The sequence below is a fragment of the Buteo buteo genome, chromosome 16 (assembly GCF_964188355.1).
Source record: "Buteo buteo chromosome 16, bButBut1.hap1.1, whole genome shotgun sequence".
Lineage (NCBI taxonomy): Eukaryota > Metazoa > Chordata > Aves > Accipitriformes > Accipitridae > Buteo > Buteo buteo.
The window spans coordinates 30,190,902-30,215,671 of record NC_134186.1 but is presented as its reverse complement, the minus strand read 5'-3'; the positions used below and the strand labels follow the sequence as shown (position 1 = coordinate 30,215,671).

The 24,770-nt window shown below is 49.3% G+C and overlaps 1 protein-coding gene across 1 annotated transcript in view; it reads left to right on the top strand.

Moving 5' to 3' along the window:
• Nucleotides 1-24,770, top strand: part of EPS8L2 (EPS8 signaling adaptor L2) — a 66,385-nt gene continuing 41,615 nt past the window's right edge. Inside the window, exons 1-3 of the mRNA XM_075048487.1 lie at nucleotides 1-293; nucleotides 22,010-22,074; nucleotides 23,404-23,459. Coding sequence (XP_074904588.1) covers nucleotides 22,031-22,074; nucleotides 23,404-23,459 — 100 coding nt within the window. The 5' untranslated portion in view covers nucleotides 1-293; nucleotides 22,010-22,030. The remainder of the gene's footprint in view (nucleotides 294-22,009; nucleotides 22,075-23,403; nucleotides 23,460-24,770) is intronic.

Below are 24,770 nucleotides of genomic sequence, written 5' to 3'. Positions count from 1 at the left end.
CCTCTGTCACCTGCTCTCAGACAGCTGGGGCGAGCGGCACCGGGACGAAAGGGCAGAAGGAAGCCAGCAACACGGGGACCCCCAGGCTGGGGCACCGGGTGGGCTCTGCCTCGGTGTCTCCTCCATCGTTTGGGCAGGGGCACTAGGCTCGCAGGCAAAGCGCTGCGCAGGGAGGCAGAGGGAGCTTGGCTGCCGGAGAATGGCAGGATTTAACTAGGAGGGCACGGCTAACTGGGAGAGGACGCACGGGAGCCGAGGGAACTGCGGGAGACAACAGCGGCTTCTCAGCACCGGTAAGTCCCTCCTTGCAAACCCTAAAACTTCACTTTCTGCCCCCCCCCCCCCCCCAACATTTTTCTGCTTTAAAGGTCCAGTTGATTCAGCTGTGGAAGGAGTGTGACTGGAGAGGGGGCTGCGGCTGGGATAACTGTTGCTGCATAGTTTTATGGGTTTTTTTTAAAAGGGTGAAAAAACTTGATTTTTCCAGTGTTATGTTTTCAGGGTTTGTTTCCCATTCTTGCATTTCCCCGCCGGGCCAGACCCAGTAGGTGGCACTTTTCTTGGCAGCAAAATGTCCGTCTGGCACAGAACGGGGCTTTTTTTTGTTGTTCCTAATGAAGCCTGGAGACGATAGTTTTGAGCAGTTGTTTGTTTGCAAACCTCGGGGTTTCCTCCTTTTGGGACGTTTGCGGAGAGAATTTTTGCTGTTCCCCACCAGGTACCTCAGCGAGCTGCTGCTCTCGGTGGGTGAGCTCTCCCTGCTCGTGACCTTGGCAAGATTCATCACCCTATTTCAAAACAGAGGGAAGGCTCGCTTAGAGATGCCCTGTTCCCTCGTGTGACAGCTCTGGCCCCCCATGAGCTTTTGTCTCTGCATTAACGAGTTGGAACGCAGCTCTCCTGTCCCTTTTCACTTATTTGCCTGGAAAATGCCAGTGCAAACTCCACCGAGGACAAGGCTCAGGGACAAATGATTTGACTGATGTTATTTTTAAATACTGGAAATAACTGTGAGACAACACAGTAGTAAAATACAGCAATTGCCCTGCTGTAATTAGGGCAACGGGGAGTAACACTTGGGTTGCTGGGCTGCTCTGAAATGCTGCACAAAACAAGTGCTGTAACAGGGATCAGATCTGTCGGTGGTTGCTTGTCTGAGAGCTGCAGCGCTGGGCTGCTTTGGTGGGATCTGCCCCTAAAAAGGACTTTTTCTGAGTTAAAGAAATGACAGCAAGAGGCTCAACCCCCAGCTGACACACAACAGCCTGGCTGGCTGAGGCAGAGACCCGCGCAGGGTTTCATCCATGACTGCCACACACAGTAGCACATTCTTAGCTCCGTTTAGTTGAGTGATCGAGTTTTCAGTTGATCAGGGAGGAAAATTAGTGCTTCACACACAAAGGGCAGGCAGCAGTATTGAATCAAGGAGCCCTTTAAAACAGGACTGTGAAGAGGGACTTGGGATCCACTGCGGTAACGTGTCTGTGAGTGGCAAAGGTCATTGCTTCGCCCTGTTTAAAACCAAGCCTTAAACTGGGCTTTGGGATAACACTAACAGCTTGATCCCTGCTGCGGTTCGGCCTGGGTCATACCTACTGCTGGTTTCTGCCACCAAAGCATTAGGAAGCCAGGCTGGCCGAGGACCTGGTGCTCTTTTGGCTGGATCCCAGCCCTCCATCGCGTGCGGGCACCTGCAGGCAGTCCAGTACAGGATCCACTCTGCTGTACTCAGCAGGGCAGGATGGGTTTGTCATACAATGATAGAGCTTAGATGGACTGGGGCTGTTTTCGGGCACCTGAGAAAAAGTTGAGCACTGGCATCATTGAACTGGATGTTGGTGAAGTCCCGGGGAAAGGAACAGCTGTGAAAGACAGTGAAGCACGGCTGCTGTGTCCATGCACGCACACCCATTTGTTTGGTGTGATAAAGCAGTTTGCCAAGACAAGTTTTCAGTCCTTGGCTTTCTGCCCCTCTGCCAGTCACCACCCAACGTGAGGGTGGGCACCAAGACAGAGGCGAACAGCCCAGGTGCTGCACAACATGAGGAGGAGACGTTTTCTGGGCCACGGGCTCCGTATCGTGGAGGCAGACAGACTCTCTCCTTCAGTGTCCACCTTTGTTGACTGCAAACAACTCACCATCAGTCAGAGTGACAAAACCCAGCCCTGCGCCTGGTGAAATAGGTCCTACAGATTGTTGCTTCTGGGGCTCCATCTGCCCAAGTCCCATGGATGCAGGCACCCGGTCTGTACGGACCACCTTGCCAAGTCAGGTAGCAGCTCGCTTGTGTGCATACAGGTGCATCGCGAAGAAGACACTGTCTGCGGTAATATTAACAGCAGCCACCATTTTGTCAGGCTGTCCCGCACATCCAGGGGAGGAGACCCTCCTGGGAGATGGCCTTGGGGCCAAATCTGCCAGATGTTTGTTAGCATCTGACCCTTGATGAGATGGCTTTGAATGTGCTGGAAAACAGAGTGCTTTTTGTAGGATCATGGGATAATTCAGGCTGGAAGTGAAAGAGATTCAGAAGAGATCCTAATGCGCTAAAGGACTCAAGAGGTTTCAGTCCTTGTGGTAGACAAAGGAGTGAAACAGGGAGAATATACGCGTTGGCTTGTGTGGGCTTGAGAAACATCCGTATAAAATAAGTCCAGGTACAAAGCCTGAGTGTGTGAGGGAGCCTCAGAGTATTATTCCCAGACGGCTGGATCCCAGGGTGCTGCTTTGGAGCCGTGTCTCCATCAAACCTCTGCTTGCTTTCTCTCTTCCATGCCATGGTCTCCCTCGAAGTGCTAGGTCAGGTCAGGTTTGTGGTTTTAATGAAGACTCCGAGGTTTTCTCCTTGTGTGGGGCTGAAGTCTGGCCTCATATCTATCTACTTTACATAACAGCAGTCAGCAGTACTTCTCTTAACTCCAGGGCAGATGTTAGCGCATGGCCTTTAGCCTACGAGTTTGATGCGATTGGCAATAAAATAATCACCCTCTAAAAATACTCAAGCCTTACAAGCCTTCCCTAGTGTCCCCCAAGCAGAAGGGCCAGGGAAAGCCCACAGACTTCCCAGAGTGACAGAGATAGTTTCCTGCACTGCAGTAAAGCTTTATCAGCAGTAGGGTGTCCACCTGGAACAGCAGCACGCATGCAGGACCGGGCAGATCTAGCAGCACATGAATCTAGCAGCATGGCCTCCTGAACCACCCTGCTTTGGCCAAGGTTCGGCAGGTGCTCAGAAAAATACCCACCTACCTGCCCAGGAGGTATTTAAGCCTCCCACTTGAAGGGAGGGGAAGGGTGGTACCTTCAGAAACCCTCCCTGCTTATCCAGCTGTGTTATAGAAGAGTCCTTGCACCATCAGAAATGGTGCTAGGCACTGTACAATGCCTAAGTGACACGGGAGATGGGATCCAAGGAGGCCAGGAGGCCCAAGGTCACAATTTGTCTCCCAGATCTCCATCTGCCCACAAGCCTACACAGCTTTTCATCTGTCAGGGTTACAGCAGAGAGGAGCATTAAGGATTTTCCTGTAGCTGGGAGGCTGTGAACAGCAACTCTGTCTGCTTGCAGCGGGTTTGAAATGCCAAGCTCAGGGAAGATGATGCTGTCACCCATCCCTACAATATTTAGTTCCCCTGCATCAAATCACTGTCAAGAAGGAGTCGAAGGGGATCCCGGAGAGAGCCGATCCCATGCATTGGTGTTATTGTGCTGTTCCCACATGAACTAGGCCACCTCTGCGCATAACGCGAGAGCTCGTCCTTTCCCAAGGCAGCAAGAGGCTTCCTTTCTCCTGGGCTGGCGACAGCGCTGCCTGCAAACTTGAAACACGTGATGCTGGGGTGGGGGGTAACCAAAAAAAGCCCTGGTACTTTTATTTCCTGGTAATCCAGATAAATCGGGAGGAATTGCAATTAAGAAGGCAGGGAAGGGTGTGTATCTGAGTGCTGGACCGGTTTGGAGATCTTCCCCATTCACCTGCACTGCAATTCTCCAGGAGAGCTCAGCCCTTGTTTCCATTCCCCAAATGCTCCCAAGGGCATTACTGCAATGTGCTCACTGCCACTGAGGTTCTGCTGAGGGAGAAGACCAAAAGCTTCCCAACCCATGGGAAGAGGAAGCCAAAGGTGGGGAGTCACAGGCTCTGCCTGCTCAGCTGCCCTGGAACAGTGACTGAAGTGGTCAGACAAGCTACTTTGGCCCTGATTTGGTTTGAAGCACCAAGCGAAGCCCGAAGGTGACTTTTCCTACAGGCACAGTTGAATCAGGGGGACCCTCACATCTGCACAAGGCAAGAGGCTGATAGCAGAGGCTGGGCTGCTCCACGTCAGATCAGGGGGCAAGGTGCAGCCCCCGGCTGGTGTGGCAGCTAGGGGCTGCTCAGAATGCTCCATGCCCTTTCCATCCATCACTGCCTACAGAGGAGGGTCACAAATCAACGCTGCTCACAAGCATCTCCCACAAAGGTTTTCCTTACCCTGTTGAGATGGGCAAACATATCTCATGTGCCAGAAATCCTCAGCTCAGGTGCCAGGGGCACATTCCTACATCCAGACCACAGTTGGGTCTTCACCTGCTGAGGCATTAGCCCACCTATTCACCTCCTTTCCCACTCCCCAATACACTGCCATGGCTTCTCTCAGGCATTTCAGCTGGGATGGAAGAGCTGAGCACTGCCAGGGCAATGGGCACCAAGACCCAGGGCAGGAAGGGGCAGCAGATAGGATTTTGCAACAGCCCTCGCTGTCGTGATGGGCCACAGATGAGCCCTCATGGCTCACAGGCCTCCAACCTAGCCTTGCCCTAGGTGAAGGCAGCTCTTCCGATGGCTGGTGGAGTAGTAATACTCTACATTTGGTGGGCTGAGGTCTTTCAACACCACCTTAGAAAGGGCAAGTGAATGCTTTCCTTTTTTTGGTTTCCAGTTGGGGTACTGGCCCCTAAAAGCTTTTCATAATTAGAACTTGTTTGAATTTTGTTCTTCCTGCTTCCTTTTTCTTTTCTTTTTTTTTCCCCCGTCTTATCAGTCTCAACCTGTCCAGATTTATATCCTACAAAGGTAAAGTGTAGACCATCTGAATGGCAATAAACCAAAGTTCAGCGACCCAGCAGTAATGCTCACCATCGCTGAGTAATTCAGAAAGGGAAATACTGCCGCTGGCAGGACAGCGATTAAGATCAAGTGAACAGGCACAGTCCAAGTCAACATCACCCTCCCCCAGACTATTTACACGTAACTTTCCTCTCGCTGAAGATGACCAGAAGTAGGAACTATCTGGGACCCAAGATAGTTCTAACCTCTTCATGTGTTAGAGGTGTTGTCTGCCAGGAGAACTAGAGCTGCCACCCAAAGCCATGAGCTCCATCAGATTCCCACACCAGCAAGTACAAAGCAAAACACAAACCCTGACCCACCTCATTGTTGTGGACAATGCAAGTGGCTTGTCCTAGTCTGCTGCTCACTCCTCATTACCACCAACAGGACTCCTTTGGGGTCAATTCCTATCCTACCACGGCTGGCAGGAGATGGTTGGCAATAAGGAAGGCACTGGTGGGTGCTGCCCTTGGTCCAGACGTTGCCCACAGGCGGTCACAGAGGGTTGGGGCTTAGGCCAGGATTGTGACTTGTGGACACAAAATCCTCCAAGTCAGGTTTGGGGCTTTCAGTGGTAACTGGATGGAGGAAAAAGCAGTGGGTCTGCCTTTGCTGTCTGTGCTGCAGATAAACACATAGGCGTCCATTTGCCTGAGCCTGAGACACTCCTTTCATCAGTAAATTCACTTTATAAAAACACTGGGGAAAGGAGGAGAGAGAAAGGTAATTGCACCCACGACATCCCTTAATAAATCACAGGCTGGAGCCTGCTCTCATTCCTGACACTGCTGCCTCTTAATTATAGCTGTGTTCATCTAAGGAGACAGAGTAGGAGAGCCAGGCTTTATGCAGAAGGGAGCACTAATTAAAACCTTTCTGTTCCCTAGAAAGATATTCATGCTTTCCTCTGGGGAAGAAGTGAATGGACTTGTCTCTGGCCATTCCCACAGGTTAATCTGTAACACTGACTTTCACACAGCAAGGCAGTTCATCTTGTTTTCAGTGCCTGATGCTCTTGGCATTGCTTCTAGGTTGAGATATGGGACTTTCAAAACTCCTTGAAAAAGGAAGAGGAATAACATGTATCCGAGTAGCCTGTGCAGGTGTGGATATTGCTTGCCTGGTGTAAGGTTAGGTAGTAGGGGATGGCTCCTCAGTCGATGTACACTGATCACAATAGAGTTTTGCAAATTGTCCCTTGCTGAGACTCCAGCCCTTAATATCTGACACAGGCAGGACTTCTGTGATGCAGAGTGTGTCCCAGACCGCACCCAAGCAAACCCTCTGATTGGAATTAGATGGACTTCAGCAGGCTTGATCCATGCTCAGATCCACATGAGAAGAGTCAGGTCCCTCAGGTTGGTGGGGGAAGGAGTCTTGTACCACCAGGCACTTGAATGCTACCATCTCTAGATGATCTCCAGATGGGCTTGATACCTGACCACACAGGCAGGTGCATTGCCGATTCACCTCTGTTTTTCCAACAACTGAGAACACAAACACTTCTAAGTTGCAGGAGGAGAGTAGTACATCTGAGCTACAGAGAGAGCAATTTGCCCCACTGAAGTCAAAGGGCTGATGCCCAAACAGTGTAAGTCAGCATTCTCCAGGTGGCCCTACAGAGTTTCAATAGCAGAGAACCCAAGCTGGTGAAGGGTGGGTCCAGTCCACCATCCAGATGCATGCACACTCCACCCAGGTATTCAAATGAAGCCACAGTAGGCTGCATGTGAGTAACATGCAGAAAATGTTGGGTTGGATTTTTCCCCCCCCTTTTTTGCAATAGAAGGGGCAGGGCAAGAGAGTAAGTGTGACATGAAAGGTTATCAGGGTTAACTGTAGATCTGTAGGACTGTCAGGTTTGTTGCTGTGAGCTGCTACTGCTTGAAGAAAAAGTTGATAAAGTTTCGCCAGCTGAAAAAAAAAAAAGCCAGAAAAGCTGCAGCTCAGTCAAATGAGCTGCTGTGCTAAACTAGGCAGGAGCAGGTTCCACAGCATAAATTGAGAGTAAATGTACCAGAGTTCTGCTCATTGTTGGTCTTTGCCAGTATGAGCAGGTAACACCCTAGGCGTGGTCGGGCCATCAGCTGCCTGAGCAATCCTCTTGACATGGAAGCACCCTTTTCCCACTGCTCCTCTACGCTGTTGCATCTGCTCTGAGCTTAAAAATAAAGAAGGAAGGGCTCCCGTATATGTGACTTAAGTTATGAAACTTCCAATACTCTTCAGCTTGGAAGAGAGACAGCTGAGGTGCTGCTCTCCTCAAGATCTGCGATACTGCCCATGGCATGGAGACAGTGAATAAGAGAACAGCTGTTTACTGATAACAGAGCTGGGGGGCATCCCATGAAACTGGCAGCTGGCAAGTGCGGCATAAACAAAAGGAGATGGCTGAGCACACCATGCAGAGCTGAGCAGCAGAGCGTCTTGCCACAGGCCATTCAGGATGTCAAAAGTTTATGCAGGTTGGCCAAATGCAGTTGGACAAATTCAGGGATGAAGAAGGGTACCAAGAGCTCTTAAATCCCACTGCTGGAGGCTAGGAAACTTTGCAGAGTAGCTCCCTGTGTGCCTGTCCTGTTCTTGTCCTCTCTTCTGGGCATCCACATGTGCTACAGCCATGTGTGTGCTCCTAACCTGCCACCTGAGCAGGAACTGAGCACGAGTGATGGGAGAGGTGATGGACTATCCCATGACCAGGTAACTGTCTCTGGCTCCTCTGAGCCAAAAGGGAGGGTGGAAGGGAAGAGAAGAGATCTTCTCCAGCCCCAGTGACTGCTCAGTGGAAGGAAACATTGTGCAAAGTTAATCACAGCCTAGGAAGTGAGGACTGAGGGTGGCTGGAAGAAACAAGCCACAGTCACATGCAAACTAGACCAGACAGGTCCCCAGAACATCTGCTCCACACCTGGCACAATCCCAGAGACACTCCTGCTCTCTGCTCCCTGCCTGCCAAGACCTTGTAAGCAAACGGTCAAAGGTTAGAAGAACGATCTAAAGCAGTGGAGAAGACTGCAAGAGAGATCTGGGCTGTCACCACCCTCGGCAGTCCCTGGCATTTTCCCTACAGCACGGTGTATGATCCTAATTCCAACATGATCGGTCCTTGCCAAGACAAGTGCATGTAGCTGCCAAGATGCTGCTCACAGAGGCCACGCTCCGCTTCAGTGCCACATGGGTGACTGGCACTCAGGTCCTCTTGTCTCAGAATCCTGTCCCCCAACAACCTGAGCTAAAAGGGAACTTGGTTAGCTCATGACATCCAGCTTAGCAGTAGGCTTACACTAATCTCTTGCCAACAGTTAGTCCCACAGGGCAGGACTGAGGAGGACCTGGCTGGGGAGCACCAGGAATAGCACTTTGTTGTAGCCCAAGTGAGCCCCACCAGCCAAGATGCACCAGGGCTGCATATGCTGAAAGAGCATCTTCATGAAAGGTTGGCAACATCCTCTCACAGACAGCTGTGGGCAGGAGGGGTGCGTCCCCACCAAAGCCAGGCCAGGAAGGGGAATTACTGAAAGGGCTAAAAATGACATGTATGTATATTTATCTACAGTTGAGGGAAAACTGTGCAGGAGGGCTGGCCACCAGGGTTGTGTCTCTGCTGTCAGGAAAGCTGGTATTTGCTGAGGTGGAGGATAAATGACTTTGGTTTCTCTGTTCAGTCAGAGGCTCCCTGTCCCTCTCAAAACCAAGTGTATTCCTGTGCTCTGGGGGCCACCTGCTCCTTCCTTCAAAATGACCTTCCCAGAGCGTGCCAGGTCCTTCAGTGTGCACACTGAGACACGACCCTGCTTCTGCAAACCTTTCCTTGCTCTAGAGGTGACCCATAAACCTGTGGCTCCTTCAAGGATCAGCATACCCTAAAGACAGTCAGGCCAGTGAGGAGAGCTCACTGGTTTTAAACCACAGGTTGTGGTAAACACCACCCCTGCCTCTGTCTTTGGCTGCAGGAGAATACACATGGCCTGTCTTGGCACAACTGTGTGCCATCCTCCAAGTCCCCCAACCCTTGCAAACACAGCTTGCCCACCTGGCATAAGAGAGCTTTCTTGCTCCTTCCCCCTCTCCCCTTCGAGGGTCAGAGGGTCATTCAGGCCAGAAGGGACCTCAGGAGGTCTCTAGGCCAACCCAAAGCAGGGTCAGCTCTGAAATCAGAACAGGTTGCACAGGGCTTTACTCAGCCTGTTCTTGAAAATCTCCAAGAATGGATATGGCACAGCCTCTCTGGACAATCTGCTCCATGGTGCTGAGGTTCCCACAGCAGAAAGTGTCTCCTTCATGTCCCCCTGCAGAGCTTTAGCTTTTTGGGACTGGAAATCCCTGTGCCAAGCCCCTGGGGGCATGCAGGAATGGCTAGTGAAACCTTTCCTCTTTAAGACATTGCAGGAAACTCTTCTCTCCCCTTCCCAGCCCTGTAATCACTCCTGGTTTCTCCTAGCCCAGCTAACAGGCTGCCCTCACAGACTCCTGTCCCAGGCCTCTGCTGCAGGCACCAACTGTGCTTTTTCCTCCTTGCTTTTGCAGGAGATTAATTTTTTTGCAGCAAGGTTGTTAAAACATTTCTGCACCGTAAGATTAGAAACTGGCATTTAAATTCTTTTGATAAACCCAGCCTCACACATCCTTCTATTCTAAATGAAACAAAGGGCAAAGGGAACATATTTTTTTGGTTTTGGAACCTGTCTCATGGGACTGTTCTTGTTACTGTGTAACTGGCTGTTCATGCTGCAAAAATCCCTCCTGCTGGCCTCATCCACAGAGCTTGGTAGCTTTACTGAAAGCCCAAACATTGGATATCAACCCAGATGACAGATGATCATGCTGTAAAAGCCCAGGGTTTACCTGCATGCATGCAGGGGGAGGCTCCACAGTTGGCAGCGATGCCGGCTTGAGCCATTCCCAGCCACTTGCGTTCCTGTGATGTTCCTTCGTCAGCAGAAGGGCTTGTGGGGCTGGACTGTGAGTCAGATTCTGGAGCTGATCTGGCTGGAAAATAAACCAGCAAGTTAAAAAAATGTAGGTGGGGGGAATGGTGTTCAAGCGCCATTGGTTCCTGCTCTGGGTTGCAGTGCTCCCACATGCTGTTGCTGGGGATGAGGTGGTGGCCAGGGACAGCAGGAAGGTGGGAAGTGCTGAAGCTTGAAGCTGCTCCTGGAACCAAGACTGTAACGTGTCACAGTACAGTGCAAGTTGCTAGGAGAGAATCAGGACCATTTGCTCATCTTTAGCCCAGGTTTCAGAGTGAAAATCAAGCAGGAGTTTAAAAGCAGGAGAGGGGAACTACCAGAATAAGATTGCTGTATCTAACAGCATCCCTAAGGGTTAATATAAGGAATCTCTCTAGCAGACTTTGCTGACAGAAGACTCCAAATGCTACAGCTCAGTCAAGAGCCACACACAGGACAGCAAGATGAGTTGCTTAAAAAGAAGTTAAAGTGAGTAGGCAATGAACGAGCCCATTTGGATCAGCTGCACTTGTGTCCATTCCTGTGGGAATGCCAGGCACTGACTGCTGTGCTTCCCTTGATGGACAATCCGCTCCTCTTTCCATCTTAGGCACCTGCATTGCACTTCTTCTCCAAGCCACAGTAGCTCATCCCCTTGTAGTCGTTCATGTATTCCTCTTTGTGAAGTTGTAAGTTTTTCTAGTGCCCTTTCACTGATGGGAGCAGAGCCCTGCAGAGTCTAAAGGATGTGCTGAAGGAGACACAGGTCACACCGGTGAGCTGAAATCTCATCTCTGATATGCAGTTTGTGTCTTAAGAAATGAGCAAGTTTCCTGCATAGAGTTTTTGAGAGTAACACCTGGTTCTCCTCCCCTTGCTGTTTTCTGTGACTGTCTATCTTGTCTTCTGAATCCAAAGGCAGGGCAGGGCTATCCTCAGCTGGGCGTGAAAGTTTCGTTAAATATTTTGCAACAGAACATGCTTTGCATCAGCAATCAGCATTACGGTTCCTATGGGGACTCTCTGGGAATCCAAAAATCTAAGCGTTTTGCAGGTAAAACAAATAAATGACTGGCAGCAAAAGCACATTTTGATGAACTCCCATTTCTGCCCTTCAGAGATGACTGGGAAGTGATAAATCACAATCTTCCATACAGAATTTTATCTACCATAACATATATATGAAAATACCAACAACAGAAAGAAAAAAGCTAGATTAGACTACTACTAAAAAATGTCCAGGTGCTGCTGCATGGACATTTTTTGCTTATTCCCACTCTCAGCAGCACAGCCCACTCCCCTAAGCCAGGTGGATGATATAGCCTTGTTCATCCAAGCTCCATCCGCAGACGGTGCCAGTGCCCTGAGACAGGAGCCCAGCGATATATCAGCAAAGTCTCTCCAGCAGCAAACCATGGTCTGCCAGCACGGGCATTTACTTCTGTCGTGTGGGCTGGGCCCAGTTCTGGCTGCCTGTGCTCCTGCTCCAGTTCCCATCACACGAGCTGGCATCTCAGGGCAATCTAGGATAAGAAGGTTGAGGAACCCAGCAGCAGCCCCTGAACAAGACCCCGCTCACCCTCTGTGCTCGCAGAGCTTAGGAGATGTGGCTGTTGCCTGCATCAAAGGCAAGATGCCTGGTCAGAGCCCCAGGTGCATTTTGAGGGGCTAAATACACCCTATAAGAAACACACCCATCCCCTGCCGCACCAAAAGCTGACCTGAACCCTGCCACATCTCTAGGAGCATGGTTGCCACCAGGTCACTGAGCTGGTTAAACGGATATCAGTTTATTTTCCTGCAGTGACACTCAGAGCTGAGCTCCCATGTGCCAAGTCTGAGCTCAAATGAATTGTTAGCAAGTGGCCAAAAATATACAGACAGGATATGAGTAGGAAGCACAAAATGGGGTGGGAAGAGATGGCAACGAATGTTGTGATTAGCCTAAGAAGGCTGGAAAAGCCTTAAACATTAAACGTGATTTTCAACAGATGAATCTCCTCCCTCAAATCTTCTGCCCCACCCTCCCAGCAAAAACCCCAGGGCAAGATTTACAGCAGGAAATGAAAATTATTGATGCGTTAGTTTCCCCAAGCCCCGACTGCTGCAGGCAGATATTTGGAAAGGGAGTAGGGAGCAGAGTGAAACAGCTACTCACTGTTATAGGCAGAGGGAGACAGGCTGCTGCCCTCTCCCTTTCTTTGGGGAAAGATACAATGGCGTGACCTTCTTATGCAAGGAGATAAGTATTTCTTGGTTCTGATTTACCAGTTGTATTCTACATCTTGCTGCAACTCCAGAAACTTCCAAGATGACCATGCTGGAGAAGAACTGAAGCTAACCATGGCCCCCAGCCTAATAACAAGCTTTTCTCTGATGGAGAAAAAGCTCTTGGCACACTGACTGTCCTGCTACATGCCTGACTTTCTGCCAGGCAAATGAATCAGCGTTTCAGGGAGTGACCAAAAATGCCCTTCCTTTAGGAGGAGGTGGTGGAAATGTCCCATCGATCTCAACACCTCTGCCTTGCTTATGAACCAGTCAACATGGCAGAGTCCATTTACAAATAAAACTCCTTCTGCTCCTCCTGAGGGTTGGTGAGGGACCAGCTATACCACCCAGTCATCTTTCCTGGAAGCATTTCAACTCCATTTGGGCCAGCACTAGCCACTAGTGGAAAATCAATCGTCTTGCCAAATTTATCTGTTAGGCTTTACAGGTCTCCTGTAAAAGCAGTAACAAACTACGACTGCTGAGGCTAGCTTGTAAGGATTGCACAGTATTAATATGAGGTGAGGTCACAGTATAATTACACATTAAAGCAATTGTTTAACGAACAGTTAAGGCACTTGAGTGATTAGCTCAAAGCAGTCATGACGGCAAAGGCCGATCTCTTACCTATCTATATGGCTACAGCTGGCAATAAATGACTGATACCTATTGGGGTCTAACAAGGACCACCCAGGTATTATTAGTGTGTTGTCAGTGTAAACATGGCAGCTGATGGTCGGACCAGATAGCTTTAAAGCTTCTGGACGAAGCAGTTCTGCTATGGGTGCTCTGCATAAAGACACCACCACCTTTCAAGTGTGGATGTGACAGCCCTGAGCCAATCAGCTTTTTTTCCTTGAAGTCCCACCATAAAGAACACTTTGCTGTGCCCTCAAATCAGAGCTTTAACATCACTGCGTGAAGCAGCAGGGACAGCAGGAATCCTTACACCTTCTCCATCCCCAGCCGCTAGCCCATCCTGCCCCACCGGTGGCAGCCTTTTGGTGAGTCTCCCAGCTCTGTCACAAATGCCTTCAAGCCTGGAAAAGCCATAAGAGAAATGAGAGATATTCTCGCTATACAGCGAGGTGCACGTGAGGAACAGCTCTGGGAGCTGGCGCTTGCGGCCAGGAGACACGCTGCCAGTTACGCACAGGGTTTTGGTGTGTTGCCTGAACACAGAGGCCATTCAATGCCCTCCTTCAGGCTGGGCTGGAGCAGAACAGGGCAGTCCCTTGGGCCGTTATCCATCCTGCTCTAGAATATGACACACACATGCAGAGTCACTTGCTATTTTTACTGGCCTGATGTCCGAGTCCTGATTTCTACACAGAGAAAATAAAAAAGGATCCTTTTCATCAACAGAGTCACAGTGTCAAATCCTTCCCCCCTTGTAAAAATTATAGCTATAACCCCCTTGCTGCCAGTGATCCAGCTCCCAGAGCCTTGCACCAGGCTAGGAAAAAGGGATTGTTTGGGGGAGTGGGAATTGAATAAGGACGCAGGGCAGAGAAACCTTCAGCATGACAACTACCAGTGCATTTCTTCAGCAAATTTTCTGGGTACCAGGCATGCTACACCCACGGGTCCTGCCAGCACTGGCGTGTGATGGCTGGAGTCCTCCAGCCTTCCCCTCGTGTCCTGCCCACACAGTCCCATGGCCAGCACCAGCCTCCTACGGCTCCTTTCTCCCCTGCTCCCATCTGCCAGGAGCTGGGTGGTGCCAGTCTCAAGGCGAGGGGACAGGCTTTGCTCACAGAAGGTGTGGGCACAAATAAAAACAGGACAGAGGAAAAAGGTACAGAATTCCCCACAACACTCTTCTCTTCCCAGGAAGCCTAGGGAACACGTCACGTTGTTTTTCCTTCCTGGGGAGTGCAAGTGACTCACATTACGCTTTCTCACATTCGGGTAGTTTTGAACTGGGGTCTTTTAGTCTAAACCATTTAATGAGCTTTTATACAAGATACACTCATCTGTCTCCTTCCATCTTTCCAAAAGCATGTATTAATATTTGGCACACTATTTCTGGGCCTGGTTCTCAAGCTTGCTAACCTGCAGCCCAAACGTAGATAATGTTCAGCTTGGTACCCCTGGCAAGAAACAGGCTCGGCAGACACACAGCAAGCCCCAACCTGCTCCGTGTTTTCCCTCCTCCTGGCTTCTGCGGGATTCCTCCAACAGAGAGGAAAAGTGTAAATTCAGGAGCTGTGACTCAGCACAGGGACTCTGCAAACAAGTCTTGCAGAGGGGTAGTGGAGTCAGCTTCCAGTTTTTTTCCCAAGATTTTGGAGATTGTGGCTATTCGTGCATTTTCCCCAGGTATTTATAGAGCAAGGCAGTGTCTAGACTTGCTTTTGGTTGTGTTTCTTGAAAGAAGGTTTTCCCTTCTGGCAGGAATATAAAAGCTCCTAGTTTGGTTCAGCTAGTCTGCAGAGCCTTCGTCTCCCACACCAACCTCTATGGGCATTGACAGCCTCCAGCACTGCCTGGACTCCTGACCTGGACCTAAATTAAGGTCTGTTTGCATATCACATACAGACTGGAAAGAGCCACGCACAAGTGTGTGTGTATGTCTGTGTCTGGGGCGGGGTATGGGGGGTAAATTCCCATGCTTTCTCTAGGTAGCTTGTGAATCTTGCATCAGGAATTTGTAAATATTGGCACTTTTGCTCCGTGGTATCAGTTTGTGTTTCTGAGCATTAACTCCCAAGCCTCCATTTCAGCCCGTTGCGGGATCAATAGTAAAGCCAGCAGATACATTGCCTCCAAATCTCTAGTGCAATCTAGCAGGGCTCTGTGGTCTCCCAGGGACTGCTCGTACCAAGCCCAGCTGCCAGAAAAGCATGTGGGTGTTCCCCTCTTGATGCTGGGAAGTCCGCCTAAACATTTTCCCAGGAAATACTTTTTAAGCACAAATTATTGTTTCTGAGGCAGCGAGTGAACAAGGCACAGCCTACTTGGGTGTGATCCTCAGCAATGAGTATAAATCTTGTCCTGATGCTCTGCAATATTTGGGCACAGCATGGCAGGGCACAGCACATAAGGAGGGGGGACTCAAACAAAAAGTGGTAATCAGGGTCCATCAAAGCTGGCAGAGGGGTGGCCATAGATCTGAGGTGCTTCAGTCTAAAAGAGCTGCTGCCTCTTCTCCCATGGAGACTGAAGAATGCTTGGTTCTTCTCTGCTCTGACCTGTGCTGACCTGTTGGGCTGGGTTATATTTATCCAGGTGCTTGTCTCCTGGAGAATCTCCGCAATGTGAAAAATCCAATGTACAGAACAGGGAGTGTTTCTTCCAGACACCTAGCAGGTTGTATGCACCGCATATGATTCTAACTAGTGTAACGTGCTACACGCCATGCACACCCTGAAACTACACATACATTCATTCTTGCCTCTTCCATAGGGGCCTGTGATCTCGAGTGGCTCCATCACTGTAAAGACAACTTGAAACAGTGCCTCCCACAGGGTGGGAGGACAACAGGACTCACCACTTCCCAAAACTTGCGGCACTGTAAAGACATCACCAAAGATAAGAATAGGGACTCCTAGGGTCACCAGACTCTGAGAAATATCAGTTGGCTGTGTTTCCCTTTTCAAAGCAGGAATCACCAGCAACAGGTTAAAACAGTCATGAAGTTCCGACTTGGTCCCACTGAACCACCATGATTTGCAAGGCCTGATTTGCAAAGACAGGGTTTGGAAATTTCAGTCTTAAGATGGGACAAGAACCTTGCTTGCTTGCTTGCTTTTACAAAGGAGCAGCAGCAACAACAACAATAACATGTTCATTTGTTTGGCTGTTAGTCTCTTTGGTCTGGATTTGGGTTTCCCCTGATGCTTTCTGACTAACCCAAAGATGTTTTTTTTGGAGTGCATGCTCTTGGTGAGACCCTACCAAGCAGGTCTGACTTTGTTTTGGTGAAGCCAGGCAGGCATCCTTACTGGCAGGTTCAGAAAAGCAACTTATAGCAGGAGAAGGATGGTTTCATCATTAGGGCACTGGAGCAGGACACCATAGACCCAGGTTAAGTTCTCTCATCTGCCATAGGCTCCCAGGGTCCATCTCACAAGCATTTTAGAGATCTAAACCAGATCATGTGAATTTAGATCTCTTGGTGCCACATGAGGAGCACTGAGCACACAAATCTCAGTGCCTCACCAATACCCAAAAGCTGTTTTGTTAGTGGATTGATGTGGGATTGCAGCCTTGCTGATCTGCAGGTCCTTCAATACGATCACAGTGGGCAGGACAGATCACAGGAGTCAGCAGGATACTCTCAGTGGCTGGAGGGGGCTGTCTGGAGCATGGACAGTGCAGGACACATATATCGCAGTGCCTGTGCTCCTTTTGCTCTTGTGTGGGTACAAGCAGACTTAGCTTTGCAGGACAGTCCATCAAACAGCTTTCACCAGCATGACATTCCCTTATGAAAACACCCAGCAACCCTAACAGACGGCGCTTTGTTGTCCTGGGAAGTTTAAAAGATAACATCATGTGGTCGCCAGCTAATGTTTCTAACTGACGCTTTATGTTACTTGCTGAGGCTTTTTCTAATCTAGCATTTCTGCCTGACCCATCCAGTTGGCATGGGCAACATGCAGAGACAGCAGCCCCCTCATTATACCTGCCCCCTCCCGCCCCAGGCAGGACCCCCAGGCAGCATTTCCATCACATATATTTCACCAGTGCCCAAGCCCCATAATCTGCTTGGTGCAGTGACTTACATCACTGCGTCCTCAAGCACTTCATGTGTGCTGCAGAATGAAGCAATTCCCCACCACCACCTTTGGGTTGACTTGACAGGGCATAGCATACTTTGCACGTTGGCATCATTCCAGGTGGTCCAACTTGGTCAAGAAATGCTTTAGGCTACAGACATCAAACCTTATTTGACCCCTTTTTGTGACACATTGGTTAAACCATCAGTATCAGTACCATGGCTTCAGGTAGGAAAATATGTTTCAATACTAGCTGGTGGGCAATTCACAAGTCCTGTCACACTGGGCAGATTTCAGTGGGATGACTGATGGAAACAAAGACAAGGTCTGTTAGAAATGGGTTAGAGCATGCTAGGAAAAAGTTACTGTTATTCCTAGGTAGCTTAGCAGTTTTTAAGGTTTTGGGGGTTTTGCCATATTTTTCTACTGTTGTTCCAGCAAAAGGTGTTGCATTTTGACCAGCATTTCCCCATCACTAAAATCATTTGTTCTAATGGCCTCTGATACCAACAAACCTTCTCCAGCACGCTCGACCTGATCGCAGTGTTAAAGGTACTCTTAGACCCATAATGAAAAACAGTCACAGACACTAGATCCTGCCATTGTTATTAACAGTGATAGTAATAATAGCCCTAAAAAAGACACTAGTATTTCACATTTTCAGGTTGTCCAATCTTCACCCAAAGTCCAGAATTTTTCACAATCCCTTTCTGTGTGCTGTAAGAACAAAAATGTATGACCACAGCAGACAAGGGAGAAGTATACCTGATAAAAATAATGTACGACAATAGCAGCGATCGGCCCAAAGAGAAGAGAGAGCTATTATCCTTTCCCCTCCCACAGACCTTCTCCACCCTTGTAACATTGCAGCTCCCTCTTCAAAGAGACTCAAAGAAAGTCAAAACAATGTATGGCCTGCTTCCATTTGCTATAAAAGTACAGAAATGTAGCACAGACATCAATGCCAGGCGCCTATCACAACTCTGTGTGTCTTCAGGAGGATATTTGACCTCCAAGGATAAGACCAACCGGAAAGTCAGGGAGTGAGATTTCCTTTGCTTTAAAGTACAATACGACTTCACCCACCTCAATGTCCTTTAGCATTGACTTCTGCTGACCTCCCCAAGGCCCTCTGTTTCAGCACATGAGATCTCCGGGCTTGGGATGGGTCACAGTGCCAGCCTTTAGCCAGGCAGTTAAGCTTCCCCTATAAGTCCCCCCAGCAGAAGCGTAGTGCTGCCGTCTGTCCCCGTGGCCAGAATTTGAGCCTGGCTTAGCTGCTGGAGCCCCTGTCCCATTAAACATCATGCTCACGTGGCAAGGCTTAGCTGGCTTGCTTGGTGACCCATGGAGAAACACTGCCCTGCACCATCAAAAGAGTGGGTGATGGTGTCAAAACTGGATTTGATACGTCTGAGTCAAAGGCAAGCCCTGCACAGCCACACATGCATGGCTAAATTTGGCTCTCACTTCCCTTTCTATGCATGCTCGAGAAAGCAGCCGCACCCTGCAGGGAGATAAGAAACCCTCTAATCAGGGAAGCGTAAGCCACAGCTGAAATGACAGCAGAGAGAAGACAACCTGTGTGTCAGAGGTTGCAGACCATCAGAGCTCTTAGGGATGCCCCCACGGGGAGGGGGAAATCTAAAGAAAGCCAGCAACTCGGCCACAGCCCCTTCTTGTCTCTTGCATCTTAACTTTGGCTGTGTCCACATTTAGAGGTGAAGTACTCTCAGCCCTTTCTTCACCTTATTCAAGTTTGGTTGTCTCTTGATTTGGCAAAATCATTATAAAGTCTCCAACCCCTCAGAAATGTGGACACCCCCCACCCCCCACCCCCAGTCTGCCAGCTAGGATTCAATTAATATCAGGCAATTTAAACTGAATTAAAAGTTCTGGCGTGAGGCTCTGTCCTGGTTTAACTTGGCCAGCATCACACCACACCCTCATTTCGATTAACCCAAGTTTGAACACAGACATGGCCCTTAAAGCAGCTGTAAGAACTAGGCAAAGGTTAAATAATGAAAATAGCATGAATAAATAAAAAGAAGGGAGCCCAGCAGGATAAGGACCTGCTGACTTGGCAGGCACTCACATTGCTTCCAGTTTCATGCCCTCTTTTGAACACAGGTACCCTGGAAGCGAGGACAATCTTCCAACAGTGCTGGGTGAAGGGAGGGGGGACATGGGGGTTTACTGTGTTAGAAATGCTGAGATGGACCAGGGATCACTCAATCAGACATGTCAGAAGGAGCAATTTATAGTCAGCCCCTCGCTGAAATGTCAGTGGTGCTAATGCATTACAGCTTCTGCTTGGCCAGGCGGAAGACTTTTGGAGCGTTAGGGTATAAATGGGACTGCAAGCGGCACAAAACCATTCTGCTGTTTCATGGGTGGTGCGTGTTCCCACCAGACACTTTAAGCAGCATGTTGGCAAGTCATTCTGACACCTACAGGGTCCACTGGCGTTTCCACTAGCCAAGGTACATTAGCTCATCCTGCCTTCCTCTAGGGACCCCAGCTTATCCTGTCAGTACTTTCTCATGAACATAACCATGAGATAAAGAATTGGCTCATTTTACGGCTGGTCTTGCTTCACCCACAAAGCTGAGCAGCAACCATTGCCACGGGGTCTGCTCCTGACAGCCACATAGGGTTTGACCAGATGGGTCCCTCTAAAAGCAGGCACAGATCCCCAGAGTTTGTCTTTGGGGCAGAGCAGATGAAGGAGAAACAAAAACTAGGGTGATCTTGGCTGCATCCCTGGTTCCTCCTGTTGTTTCACAGCTAGGGCCTGGGAGCAAGCTCTGACCTCCACGGGCCAAACTTGGTGCCACTTATCTGCTGGAGCAACCTGGATTTCAGTCCGTTAAGGACACAGCCCTGGGTCAGTAAGTGAAAGGGATCCAGAAATTTACATTAATATGGAGAAACATTCCCAGTTACGATCATCAGCCATGGGACTAAAGTGATTGGATTGTGTAAACAGACCAAAGCCGGGTTTATTAGAGCACGTTCCCTTTTCTAGGTATCTTATGCTAATGCACACAGAGATCTGGGAGATAGGAACAGTTTGAGGACTGTAAAAGGAAACCAGCAGACAGCTATTAACAGAGGAAAAATTCACAGGTACCCAAGCTTGGGCACAAGGATGGTTTTTATTACACTCAGAGGGGTTGGCAGAACACCAAGTTTCTATTCTAACTTGTATATGAATTTATATCTGCATATGTGTGTGTGTGCATGGACTTTAGTATCAACCACAAGAGAGGTGAAAAAGGGAGAATTTAATATACTAGCTACAAAATACACTTCAAAGTAATTTCTAACAGTGTCTCAGTGCTGAGGAGTATTACTGTGACACAAAGCAGGCTGAAAGCCATAAGGCTGAGCCCAAAACATGCTGGGGTCCACCGTACAGTCTGTGTATACACGTGCGTGTTTTGTGACTGTGCAATGCTGTTAGCAGTATGCAACCATGCAGCACACACACAAGCCGTGTGCTTCACCTAGAGTGATGTATCTTCACAAAATATATCCCTCTGACAGACGTGCAGTTTTGTTAAGATGAATGAGAAAACTCTGTATCTGCCCTCACCTCAGGGTGAAACACATGGAGCAAAATACCACAAATGAGTGTTTTCAACACAAGGAATAAACACGGATACGTAAGGAATCTAGGGCAGCTCTGCTGACGATACAACAAGCCCTACAGCAGAGACAGTCGGCCTCCAGAGGGGAAATCCCAGGTGCCAGGGATGACTCCAAATTCCCTGGGGATTAACACACACTTTAGCCTAAACTCAGGTAAGAAAAACCTTTGCGAGGCAGCTCCACTGCTTGCCAGGGATGGCTGTCACAGCAGCCCCACGGCACACGCCAAGCATGTTCAAAGGTCCCCTCGCAGGAAATCCCACTGAAGACACTGATTAATTTCTTCCTTCAGGCCAACAATGAGTATTTTAAAGCTATACCTCTGAATTCTGACAATCATATAATGAGGTGAGCAGGGTCCGACCCACACAAAGCAAAAAAGAGGCACTGAGTGCCCAGCCCACAGACAGGCACCCCCTGAACTTTTCAAAAGTGAATAAAAAAAACCTTGAAGACTTTTGTCTTGGCTTTCCTTCAACTCATGCACTGGAGCAGAGGTGGATATCTTGGATGCCAATACAAAGCATCCCCTGAGGTTTTATTATACCTCGTTCCCCCCCCCCCCCCCTTTCTTTCCCCCTCTCAGAGCAGTGCCTGGATCTCTCTCACATCTTCTCTCACATTATTCATAATTCTCATCTGAAAGAGGAGGAAAAAAAATATCTGTGAACTAAGCCTGTCTGCCTCTCACCAAGCACTCAGCCATCACACTAAATTTTTCTCTATCCTTATTCTGCCACTGGAGCAGCATTCACAATTATCTCACTTTTCTCTATGCAGGCAATACCCTGGTAAGGATACTTTAATAGCTGGTATAGAGCTTAAAATTACCACATAACAAAAGATAATGGCACTCTAGGCATGAAAAATAACTCGGGATACTTACAGTCATGAGCACATAGCCACAGGGATCCATATGGTTGTTAATGGCCTCTGACAGACCGTAAAGGCAAAGGCCGCATCCGTCCCTGCTATACTGTAAGCAGGGTTGCTTTGCTAGAAAAAGATGTGCTGAAATACCACAAAGTCGGGGTGTTCCTGGAAGGGACGGGCAAGAGAGGAGAGGTGGAAATAGGTTTTGGAAAGGCATCCTGGGATGTGTCATCTTCAGCCCAGGTCAGAGCTGTGAGAGGTGTCTGAGCCATGGGGCAGAGAGTGGCAAGAAAACCCCATTGTCCTTGCCTGACCGCTCTCATCTGCCCACGCTGCTGCTTGGAGACCCCAAATCAGAGGTGGGGAGGGCAGCATGCATGCAGATAAATCATCTGATAGCGTGTTTTTTAGTCACTAACCCTGTCTCTTCTGCTTCTGCTGCAGTTGCCTGTCCTGTGAAGCAACATGAGTCTCAAGGGATCCCTCAGCAGCAATCCTGGCTCATCAAAGTAAGGATCTCTATGGTGGGCTTCCTCCATCTCATGGCTGAGCACCACCACTCCTACCTACCAGCCGTGGGGATGCTCCTAGCAGTCCCACTTGTCCCCCAAATCCCTGGTCTTTGTTTCACCCTTCCTGAGCACCTCACAAGCTGTGGCCATAGCCAGCATCACTGCCTCAAACCTCATGTGCTCTGCGTGCTGTGGCTTGGTAATGCTGCGTTAGGTGCAGAGAGAGGAGCCTCTTCACCTGTGGCTTGGGGGCTTTGGCAGCCCATGGCAGTTTCCCAGTGGAGCCAGAGCCATCAGCTCTCTCCCTCCTTCCTGCATGCTCCTGGCCTCTGGAGAGCAGGGTGTAGGTGTATGAGCACTGTGAACTACTGCCTGCCCTCAGGGGGACATGGTGACAGAGCAGAAAGTAGCCGCTGGCCACCAACTGGCTCGCTGCACCATGCAGGACAGCCAGACCACAGTGCCTGAAACCCTGAGGTCCTGCTTTGATCCTCCTCTGGCAGGCCTGAGCTGGAGAAAACACTCTTATCTCCTGGCTGCAGGCTCCTACGCACAACCCAGGCATGGGGGTGGGGGGCCCACAGGGGATGTAACCCACGCTTAGAGACCTGACACCCCAAAACTCAAGTGTTTACACGCAATTACGTCCTTCCACATTTTTACATGGGACACGTTCTACATCTAAGCACCTGCCTTCAAGGGCTCTGAACAACCTGATCTAGTTGAAGATGTCCCATCTCATTGCAGGGGGGGTTGGACTAGATGACCTTTAAAGGTCCCTTCCAACCCCAACGATTCTATGATTCCTTGATCTCAAAAGAGTCCACTAATAAGGGATCTTAATCTCGGCACTTACACTGCCTCAGGTTCAGGTGGACTCAGGTATCACATGGAGGGGTCTCCATTTACCTGCGGTGCTTCCAGTCACAAACACACTTATCGCTCACTGGGAGCCACTGTCCAGCCCCTCCAGAAGCGATGTCCTTCCAGGGGATACTGTGCGTGAAAGTAACTCTAGTGGGGACAGGCCTAGATGGGCTCCTCTGTCTCCTATTTCCAGCTGCTGGGTTTAGTGACATGTGCCTGTGGTGTGGATGACAGCTAGGGTTGCAGAGGGAGCCGCCAGCACGGTCAGACAAGCAAATGTTTTGCCTGGTAATTTGGAGTCACACCACATCTGATGGACATGATGAGGAGGGCAGGGCTGGTCCCTCTTGGGACAGCTGCAGAGCTGCTGTGCTGATTATCGCATGAGCTGCAGTGTGAAAGCAGATGTTAAAAAGATCTGGGAGCTGATGGTTTATTTGTACCTTCTTTCTTTTACAGTGGCAGCATGGGCAGAGCAGACGGAGCCGCTAAGCTGAGCGCAAAGGACCTGTATGGTAAGTTGTGCCTACGAACACATCTAAGGTTTCCTATAGCAAAAGCACCTCTGGAGATCTGGACACGGCTCTTGGGGAGTTTTAGGCTGGAACTCAATCAAAGCCACGTGAATCCAGACCTGCATACGCAACAGGCTGGCCTGACATGGCAGCAAAAAGGCACCTTGCCTCTGTGCCACTGCCTCCCATGCTGGGGACAGCTATGATTTTTTGAGAACAGACAAGCTATGCAGAACATTGCTTCCCCTCACCCCCACCCATCACCCAGATTCTCTCCAGTTATGTTAGCAAGATAACCTGATAAAGGGCCTAACAAAAGAACAACTGTCCTCAGCAGGTTAATGATTATCATCTTTTTAACTACTCAGTGAACCATGAAAACTCCAGTGCCCTTTGGCTCTTTGGAAGTAGAGGGAATTGGTAGGATGGTTGCTTTTGCAAAGCCTGATATACAGCTTGGTTATAAACCACCCCAGCTCCAGGGGAGCCAGTGAGTCACTGGGTGAAGAGCCATAGGGAACATTTAGGTACCAATAACAGTGATTCCTGATCTTAGCAGCTCTCTTAACGTACCCCAGGTGAAGACTTGGCCTGTGGGGTGGGCCGAACAAGCAGAAAGTTGTGTGAGAAGTCACCTCCCTCAGTCACTCTCTGGATAAGAAGATGGGTTTTTGTCTGGGAGAACACTAGCAGCTTTTGAGGAGTCCAAGCCTGCAAACTCTCACACCTGAGAGCCGTCAATTTGCTTGGTTGATGCTTTCATTGGGTACGAACAGGCTATGTGTGACCCTTGTTGGAGAGCTTGTATTTGATAAGAAATCTCCCTTTGCAGCTAGGAGGTGAGGGTGGTTTATTTGTCCCTAGGAAGTGACTTTGGTTGCTAAACAGTTTTGGCTGGAGGTTTATCAGTGTGGAGTGGCCTGGGGCAATCTCCCACAAGTGATCTATCTTGCCTGGAGAGAAGTGGTTGCTGGTGGGAAGGCAGGGGCTGTACTTAATGGATGAAGTGTTAAAAGTCATTGTTAACTTCGATTAGCTGCAAAGAAGGGAAATATGGGAATACAGGTAGAACAGAAATTTGGTGCTACTGGCTGGGGCTATTTGTGGCGTGGATGCTGCATGATGGGCAGGTGCCAAGTGGGGGTTTGAACTGTGTCAGTCACTTGTCTGGAGATGAAATGACACATGATAAGCCTAGAAAGAAGCAAGGGGATGAGGCATGGAAAAGTTTGGGTGCTGCTTCACTTTGCACACAGGACTGCTAGTTCAGATGAGCTCCTCCTACCTCTAGCAGCGTAATTTCTTTTGCTG